At 36.7% G+C, this 10,667-nt stretch overlaps 1 protein-coding gene across 1 annotated transcript; it reads right to left on the bottom strand.

The window, feature by feature from the left end:
* Window positions 1-2,955: 2,955 nt before the first annotated feature.
* Window positions 2,956-5,463, bottom strand: LOC107785465 (probable xyloglucan endotransglucosylase/hydrolase protein; the record flags this gene model as incomplete). The annotated part of the gene is given in 4 exon segments (NM_001325402.1): window positions 2,956-3,661; window positions 4,711-4,904; window positions 5,086-5,186; window positions 5,270-5,463. Coding segments are annotated over 4 exon segments (888 nt in total). The 5' UTR covers window positions 5,457-5,463.
* Between the last annotated feature and the right edge of the window lie 5,204 nt (window positions 5,464-10,667).

Below are 10,667 nucleotides of genomic sequence, written 5' to 3'. Positions count from 1 at the left end.
GACGTCAGCCGTTGGATTGGACCGTTAAGGTCATCCTCGTCGGCTCTCACCTAGACGCAATAGGCATTGTTGATTTCCTCCCAAGTGGTAGGAGGGTATTTCATGATCCTGCTTAATAGTTTTCTAGTTTCTCTCGACCCGTTCCTACTCAACCCGTTCTGGAAGGCTGCTACCGCCATCCCTTATGATACATTTGGTAGGCTCATTCTCACCCTGTTAAACTAGGCGAGGAAGTCCCTGAGCCCCTCGCCAGGCGATTGCCTAACGGCGAATATGTCATTCACCCTGGCTTCAGCCTTCTTAGCCCCTACATGGGCAATGACAAACTTGTCGACCATTTCCTCGAACGTTGCTATTGATCGCGCTGGCAATTGTGAATACCAGGTTAGGGCTCCCTCTATTAGGGTTTCGCCAAACTTTTTCAGTAGCATCGATAATACTTGCTCCTTCAAAAGATCGTTGCCCTTCACCGTTGTAGCGTAGTGGACGATATGATCTTCTGGATCTGTAGTACCGTCGTAGATCTTCAGGTACGATGGCATTTTGAAGGTTTTGGGAATGGCGTGTGGAGTTGCTTCTTCGTCGTACGGTTGTTCGACAAATCGACCAACGTCTCATTTTGGTAATAACTTTGGGGTGCCTGGTATCTTGTCGACCCTTTCTTAGTGTTCTTTCATCTGGTCGCGGAGCACCTTATTTTCGTTTTTCATTTCTTCCATTTTCTTTAGGACGCTTGTAAGCACATTGTTACCTTCATCCACAGTGGGGTAAGTGTTACCTGTTTGAGGAAGGGGCTGCTCGCCAGTAGTTGCTACGATATCTGCTTGCGCGGTGTTTCCATTCTCCCTTTGAGCAGGCATGTCAAGTATATTGTTTAGAGTGTTTGTCAGCCACTCTTCTAGTAGTTTTTTCACTGCTGGTGGTGCTTCTTTATCTATGGATGTGGAGGCTCCCCTTTCGCGTGAAACTGTCATGCTTTCATGAAGGGGAGATGAAATGCTTCGCCTTGGCGTAGCATTTGGTGTCACATTCTCGTCGTCTCCCCTGCCATTTTTGTTGATGGTGTTCAGAATGTTGGTAGTGATGCATGCTATCGCCTTCAGTCTCGCATCTCCTTTTCCTGCCATCGTTAGTTTGTGCAAACGTGGAAGAAATAATTTTTTTTATGATCTAGAAAGAACTAGAGTTTCAACTAAAACCTCCCCACAGACGGCGTCAAACTGTTTGAGTAAATAAATGCTAAACCAATTAGTAATAAGTTAATGGGATGAATCTCAATTGGGCTTAATAAATCCTAGACCAAATAGAACGAAATTCTTGTATAGTGAGAAGAGCTTAGGAGTATTAACTAGCGAGCTTAATATGCTACGATTGACAAAATATATAATATCATAAATATGCAATAAATGCAAGAAACGACAAGGGTTGTAGTGTAAAGGAATTGTCACCCAATGATTGTATGATTGGGTACTTCCTTTCTCTGACGACGTGAAAAGGTAAGCAGTTGATATGAATGTGGAATCTTGAGATTTATGGATGAAGGTTGAACAACATATGCTTGAATAAAGTAAATAAGACAACTCTTTCGTATCTATTCTTCTCCCAACTTTACAGTGTGTATCAGTTCTTAAAAAGGCAGATCCCCCATTGTTTACTATCTCTTCCATTTATAAGGGACATTCCCCAAGAAAACTCTAAAAAGTACAACATAAAGAATATCCAAAGGAATATTATTCCTGTCTTTTTCTAATTTTAAGCTATCGTTATTATCTTATCTCAGCTGCCCGCTTCGAGTCGTCGGCCTTTATTTGGACGACCGTCAATCGTTGTGTCGTGGTCAACCCTGTCTCATATCTTGCTTATCTGTTATCGTGGTCACCAAATTTAGATCTATACAAAAACAATATCCAAATTGTTAAGTTTCCATTATTACGTGTTCATCATGATGTGACTAACTAGTGGAGATTACAGTAAGAATAAACAAGAAGAAATATAAAAGAGGCAGAGTTAGACAATTATACATGGAATTGTTAACTAAGTAAATGGGAGTTGGTAAGACTCCCTATGTTTGAGAAGGGAAGCGGCCATTGAACTTAGAGCCTCCTGTTTTAAGGCAAAACCACTAAACAGTCAAAATTTTAAGGCAGTGGCAGACCAATTCATGATGGCACGACCTAAAAGACCTCTTTCTTTCTCATTATTTGTTGCTTAGACCGTCAAAATATAAAGACGCTGACAAAATTGTACTATGACACAATCAACTCTAACCAAAAACCACCACCAATTAAAGCGTGTGTTATAGCTGCATGGCAAACAAGGGTAAAACTTGTATTTTATCAAACCATATTAACACGTAATGATTACGTGATAAAGCATTAATTATTCATGATTTAATGAAATTATTTTCAATTTGGCAACATTGAGGGAGAACTATTTTTTTGCTATATAATCTACCACTTTTAATATATAAAATTTTCAAGGAACAAGTTAAATTTTAGTATGAAATATAAATATATAAACTATACTGCTCAAGGGTGGATATACTAATATCACCTCATTATAGTGACTTATACATCTGTTCATTTTCTTTAAATACTAACATCACGTACAAAAGACTACGTCACGGATGGTGCTAATACAACTAAAGTAAAATTCCATGTAGTCAATAAGTGCATAATGTATAATTTCTCACATATCAACATTCTAGCCGTTAAATGCTTTTTATCTTATCTTTAATTTTACCTCTTGTAGTAAGTCAAAAAATTCGATAATAAAAACAAACTCAATTTGATCTCATAAATAAAATCTAGAATAATGTGTATGTAGTCCTAACTTTATCTTGTGAAGGTATAAAGACTATTTTTTGATGAATCAGCTCAGAAAAAATAGTCACAATATTGTTGATTTCAATGGTGATAATTTATACAACACCTATGTAAAAAAAATGTAATTATATAAGTTGTTCAATAGTGCTACACTCATAAGTATTGGTTCATATTTTAATTCAGAGAAAACAAATAGTGCAATAAATTACAATACATCACTCGTTACACGCTGAGTCATGAAGACCTAGCATGAGATGGATATCTTCATGATTTCACCAATGATACACTCAAAAAATAGGGAAATAGAGATTAATTAAAAGCTCTTTGTTTTAGGGGTTCTCTCATGGATGTTTATAATATTAACATCCTTAAAATACTCACAACATAAATAATATTAAGTGCTTAAAAACCCCCCTCTTAATTAAATTACTTAAATATCTCTGTCCTTAGTGCACTCTGGGGGAAGTGTAGGGTACCTCTTCCTATCAGTACAATAATTATAAATAGTGTATTTTTGGCGAACCCAACGAAGTCTCCTGTATTGTAAAGCATCTAAATCTTGGAAAGCCTTTTGATCCCACCATCTCATGCCTTTGGTGTTACAAACTTGGACTTCTTGTGGGGTGGCAGCTTCACAGCCGTCCACGTGGAATGATGTGTAGGAGGCAGTAAATGGGGCATTGGACCAGTCTGTTTTCTCCAATCCACCTCTTGTGGCCCAATCATCTGCATCCCAAAGGCTTGAGTATATTTTCATGGGCTGATTGAATGGAAATTTCACACCTAGGTCTTTTGAGTTCTTGAATGCTCTAATTGGGACGTCATCCACAAAGATCCTGCAATGTTTAAGACAATTTAGCCTTGTCCATTTGGTGGTGGCCCGAAGGAAAAGTATAAAGCCCAATAGTATAGAGTGTTTATAAAAACTTACGCAATAGAGTCTGCTCTAAAAAATAATAAAGTGTAAAATATATGTTTTTTTGTATATTTGACTAGTAATTATGTTTGGCCGAGTAACGAACCGTGCAACTCCCCCGAGCATGACCAAATTTCCACCATTGTGCTCAAATTTCAAAGCTAAGTAGTAAACAGTCGCAGGTCTTTTGAAAGAAAAAGTTGCACATTCGACAAGGAAACATTATTTTTTCAAGATTTAGGTGCAAGATAGAAGACAAAAATTCTGTAGCAAGGACACCAATTCACCAGCTGCTTTATTAAAGTATGTGGACCAGATAATTTGAAATAAACAATTTAGACACATAAATTTAAGTGTAAATATTGAGAAATATATACATATATTATTATTGTGAAACCCTGACAAAATGGTAAAGTTGCTACAGATGATCCTGATCATCGTGCTACTGCAATAGACCCTTATAATCCGGACATTCTTCGAACCCCGCACATAATAGAAGCTCGGTGCACCGAACTACCCTTCTTTTCTTTCATATATTATCCCTATATATAAGAGTATATCGAAAGCTTCAAATCTTGATTAACACAAAAAGACCAACATATATACTCGAGAGGATGCTCACATGGGAGAGGTCCTTACTATAATCTTGACTATTTTTAGACCATAGTGAACTTACAAGTTTTCATGCTTTATTTTAATTAAATAATACTAATGCCTAGAGAAATGTGTATTTTGCTTTTTTTCTCAAACAACAATTGTTAACATACTATTTTAAAACATAGCAGGACAGGGACCACGTAGAATAAAATCAAGTGCACCCGCTCCAAGAAATACATGGGACCATTGAAGAAAATATGACTGACAATACAATAATCAAAACTTAAACTATTAGTAATATTTTCTGTTTTAGGAAATTTAAAGACAAGGCAAGAAATTTACAGGAAAAAAAGCTAAGGTTAAGGTACTTACACAATCTGGAAGGTATTCCAAAGAACAGAATAAGAATGGTAACCCTTGGTTGGGTCAAACCAGAGATAGATTCTCTGCTCTCTGTCTCCTTTTCCTCCCGTGAACACATTTGTCTGCAAAATGTATGGTTGCCCAGTCCTGTTCCCTAAGAATTCAAAATCTATCTCATCGTGCTCTGCATTATTCGATGACAGCTGAAACATTCCCCAAAATATAATTAAAATCAGTACATAAACACATAAATTAGTTTGTTCATTGTGAAAGAAATGAAAAAATTCTGCAACGCAAAATATGTTGCTGCAAAAATGGAGAAAATTGCAGATCTAAGTAGTGTCCATTTTCTAGTATGGTGCAACAACTGAACTATTAACTTACGTAAAATGCAGTGACAACGCCAGCTGAGTCTCCACCAACAAGCTTCAGTTTCATGCTAAAGTGCCCAAACAAATATGATTTCTTTGACTGAAATCCAGCACCTTCATTCATTAAAATAAATTAGACAAAATAACAATAACAAAAAATAAACAGGCAGCCATATTAGTACTAGTAATATTAGTACCTGAAGACCTGTCAAGAACAAGATCAACAGTGGAACCACCACTGAGGTACTTGATGTGGTGACTAGCCCAACTGGGCTCATAGTTTTTCCAAAAGGGTACATCCACTGGTTTTCTGGGATACCCACAAAGTCCTAGTAATGACAAATTAATCAAAACAATACTAAACAAAAGTCCTTTTACACCCATGGTGAAAGTTCTAAAGCTAAGCCAATCAGAAACAACTATGTATCTTTGTTTGGGAATGGATTATGGCCCAATGGGGGTGAGGAAAATGGAAGGGAAATGGCTGATTATTTATAGGTGTAAAGGGGCAGGAACAGGAATCACTTGTGGTCGTCAACACAGGGTTGAAACAAAGTGAGATTTTCGGTGGTTGTGTTTGGCCTTTCAAATAATTGGGAGGTGTCTATTGGGTAATACACATTGAGGGAGCAATTAACGGAGACATGCACATGCCCGCATCAGAGAAAAGCTTTGTCACTCTCAGACCGAGGAGGAAAGTTATATGACCCCATTCATTTCACTCGACCTAATAGCGCGTGCTTTTCACTTTTAATTATCGCTTAAAATGTCTAAACCCCTCTATAACAATTTCATTTTGTTCCAAATATTTTTTGACTGCTATAGTAAAGTACTATTATAAAATAGTATAACATAATTTGAAATTTTTATTTTCAAGAAAACTTGACTTTTGTAACGAACGCAAAACACACACTTAATTATGCTCAATAATCAAAGATAATATAGTATAATATCGTATCCACAAGGATTGGATTTAAACAGTATTCTCGTAGTTTCTACCTTGATTGCTATCCAAGAGGATCAACAGTTGAGATTTATATGATTAATACTAAAATTAACTACGAATCTAAATCTATTGACTAGTGATTATCGAAACAAGGAATAAGCAAAGAAGGTTATCAATGAGAGAAAATAGAGTTTTGATAGGATAGGTGTAAGATAATTATTCGGGATCTAACTCTAGATAATTCACTTTTAATGTTCAAATGAGTCTCTCGAATTCACTCAATTATTAGTTCAAACGTTCAACAGAAACTCCTCTCTCGATTAAGTCTCAACCTCACGAGATGAACCAAATTAAGCACTGTGAAGATATGCAAGAATGCACAGTGGATTGGTCCTTAGGAAAACCTCTTTCGATTATTCTCCTAACTAAGTTTAATCAATGATTCAACTAGGCTTTTTTGATTACTTAGAAGAATTAATGAACTCAACCAACAATATAATGCAAAGATATCACAAGTTATGCCTCTCTTGATTATATGAACAAGTGAATATGGATGCAATTAAATCATCCAATATGCTTCAATACATAAAACTAGAGTTACAATCCACAAACAATCATCAATACACCAAATTCATCAAACCCTAAAGGGCACTATTCCATAGACATGGAGAAATTCATCACAAATATAATTAAAGTATAGGAAAACATAGATTCAATCCAAACTCAGGTCTTGAGTGAGGAAGGAATGATGAAATCCTTATGCTTGTATTCTTCCAACTCCTCCTTAGCTTCCTTAGGTCTAACGTATGTCAAAAGTCCAAAAAATAACGTTTTTTCATGTATTTATACCAAGTAGGATTTGGCCCAGACGCAACCACTCTTTCCTAGTCGAAATAGAAAAATGGCTCCAGGAAAAACACACAGGCGCGCCACATGGGATGACGAGCCATTAGTGGGACTTATCAGGGAGATTAATATTTGCAAGGCAGCAGGATTTTGCACTGTTGCGGCGCACCACGCTCCATGGCACCAATTTCCACAGAGTTCGGCTGCAACTTGATTTTTGATGTCTAGACTTGATTCTTGACCTCCGAACACGATTCTGGCTTAATTCCTTGGGCTTTTAATCAGACTTCAAAGCTCCAAATAGCTCGAATTAACTCCACAACATCTACATAACTCGGAATTACTCCTACAAAGCATAATACATACAATAAGTGCAAAATACTACCATTTAAAGCTCAACACAAGTAAATTGCAATGAATTAGAATGCAATAAGTGTCTAAAATACGAGATTATAGCCGACCATCAATACCTCACACTTAAACCATTGCTCGTCCTCGAGCAATCAAACTACACTTTATAAAGACACGACCTTTTTAAACAACTCTCCTAACTCATCACACCAAGAATAATTAAAACAAATTAAGCACTCTAACGTAACATCTTCGCCTCAATATTTGACTCAAAAGCACCACGCATTTTTCACAACCCTCTCACTTACTTTAACATAGTGGTCAATGAAATTACATTTCTTTCATGAATCCAATGCCCTCACACAACAATGGAGAGTAGTTCTACACATAATAAAATTTAAGAACAATTAGGAACTCAAGATAGAAAGAATTCACTCACTCTCAGAAACAACATTCATGTGCCACAAAAGACGTACCATAGGCTTGCCCGCAGTGCACTACTATACTAATTAAGCTCATTCAGTCAAGGATCAGGTAGGACTTATTTGGTTGTAATGTTGGTTACGGGATGTGTATGATAGATTTAGATATAAGAGTGACTACACATCCCTAAGTACTTTAATACATATAATTAACCGTTCAAAACTCCACACTTATGCGAAACCATAACTCCACCTTCACATCAATATACATCAATTACCTATTTTTTTAAGCATAATTACATCAAGAGTTACCACTATCCAGGAATATTTCTTCACAACAATACAACTACCTTTTTTTTCTTATTCAATTCAAGTGGCTCTTACTTTTTTAAAATAGTGCACATTTCCCCTTATTTCAATAGTTTCACTCAAAAGCCAAACCAACACCTCACACTTTAACTTTTACAAAGTTTATAACAAATTCAAGTGCTCATGAGAAGTAAAAGGTTCAAATAGATGGTCAATTCAAACAAATGGGTAAGGCTTGTAATGTGGTTGCCAAAGAAACAAGATTACAGGCTCAAAAGGGTTAACTAAGATACATAACAATTAAGTAAGTAAACATATATCTGGCTCAACAAAGAAACGCCTATATCACTCCCAAGACTGAATAAAACTACTATTTCGCTTTGCAAACACAAAGGGCAAGTTCTAGACATCAAATGTGATGCACAGAATAATACAAAACGTCGCACACACATAACACATAACTCACCTTGGATCGGACTCATCAAGACACTTTAGTCAAAGCAGTTAAGCAAAGTTAAGATCATACAATTTAAGATACTTATACAAGGGTCAAAAACTGAGCCTAAGCGTTACAACTAAAGCACTTACTATTCTGAAGGCATAATAAAGTCAAGAGATATTGCCTTCAATTCAAATCATAGCACAAGGTTTGCTACTCCTAAAAATTAAAAACTAACTATACCCGGTTCAAACAAAACCCTTGAAAAAGAACCACAGCACAAAGAAAAACCGAAGGGGAATGTTTACTCTACCTAAAAAAAGAATTTCTTTTGTCTTTTTTTCTTTCGACTTTGATCCCTCGAGAAACTTGTCGATGATATCCATCATCAGAAAAAATCGAAAACTTTTTAATTTTTTTTTCTATCTCTAACTACGAGAACTAACAAAAAGAAACACATATACATACAAATATATATACAAATATCCCCTACCCCACACTTTAAGTTGTTGCATGTTCCCATGGAACAAAATTAAAAAGCATAAGGTAAAGAAAACTTTCCTGAACATTTAGTCGGGGTCTGAATTGAGGGGCTCCATTACTCGCGCCCGAACTAGTGCACACAACCATGCAAACAGCGTATTCTCAGCCTTCTTTGGGTACACCCCACACTTATCTTTCTCGCTCACCGCAGCCTTCTCTTTCGAGCCCTTTACTTTTCACTCAACACTCACATCTAGGTTATCCTTTTGTGCCCCCTTTGATACATCCATCTTAAAAGTCACAGTCTCCTCACCCACTCTAAGCATGAGTTTTCTCTCTTGTATATCTAATATAGCTCTGCCTTTTGCTAAGAATGGTATTCCTAGGATGAGGGAGACCTCCTTTTTTTCCTCCATTTTTACCACTATAAAATCTAAAGAAAATACAAACTTATCCACCTGAACTAACACATCTTCCATTATCCTCTCGGGTATTATAGTCGTTTGGTCATCCAGCTGCAAAGATATGGGTGATGGGCTTATCTCTCCAATCTCCATCTCCAGTTTTATGTAGATAGATAGAGGCATTAAATTAATTGAGGCACCAGAATCACATAAGGATTTATCAAAATTAATAGTTCCTAAAAATCAAGGTATAGTAAAACTCCCTAGATATCCACACTTTTGTGGGAGTTTATTTTCCAATATCTCACTACAATGCTTTGTGATCTCGACCATTGAGGTATCCTCTATTTTCCTCTTCTTCGTAAGGATCTCTTTCAAGAATTTAGCATATGCAGGCATTTTTTTGAGCACTTATGTGAAAGGTAAGTTTACATGAACCTATTTTAGCACATCTAGAAATCTCTCAAACTGCTTGTCTAGGTTTTCTCTATAGCGTAGGCATATGCTTGCTCTCCTCAGGTTCCTTCTTTCTCGAAGTTTCTTCCTTCTTCTTTTTCTCAGCTTTCATATGTCCTTTCTTCTTTTTATCAACATCACCTTTGAGTTGCTCCCACTTTCTTTTTCAAGTCTCACATCTTTTTGGACTGGGTTGAGATCTTTCAACACTTGCCCACTTCTCAAGGTTAAAGCATTCACTATTTCTTTCGTTCAGTATCAGCAGTGAGAGTTCTTGGAACCCTCTCAGATAATATCGTCGCAATCTGTCGCACTTGTTTCTCTAATTTTCGAATTCCTACCCCTTGTACTTCAAATCTTTCATCAGTTTTCACAATGAAGGTCGTCACTAGATCTTCTAGACCAGGATGATTAAGCTGTTGAGGATGAACTGTTGCCTTGGCTGATTCATAAAACCAGGATCTCCTTGTTCCTGGAATTTGGGATTGTTTTGTTGCCATGGATTTGTAGCACCCTAGGTAAAATCCCTAAAAAATCGGGGTGCTTCTGACCCATTGCATTAAAATTATAATTTCTCACAGCATTCACTTCCTTAGTTGAGGCTTGATGCTCATGAGTAGAGTGTTATCTTTCACATATATCACAAGCTGCATGAGGTTCACTTTATATCATGGCTAAGGTCAGATTTCATATTTCTTTAGCCATAGCATCAAGTTGTACCTGTACAGATGTATTAGCATCAACTTGGTGAACACCAGTTGATATTTTTCTTTCAGCACTCTCAAAGGGTCACTGATTTGCATCTTCAGATAACTCATCAAGAATTGTAACTATCTCCTCTTGAGTCTTCTTCATCAAAGGGCCTTCGGCTGCATTGCTTAATGTTCTATGCGAGGCCGATGTCAATCCATCCCAAAAGTCTAATTACATCCAGAGTTC

The sequence above is a fragment of the Nicotiana tabacum genome, chromosome 7 (genome assembly GCF_000715075.1).
Source record: "Nicotiana tabacum cultivar K326 chromosome 7, ASM71507v2, whole genome shotgun sequence".
NCBI classification, from domain to species: domain Eukaryota; kingdom Viridiplantae; phylum Streptophyta; class Magnoliopsida; order Solanales; family Solanaceae; genus Nicotiana; species Nicotiana tabacum.
This window is presented reverse-complemented; position numbering and strand designations above follow the sequence as displayed.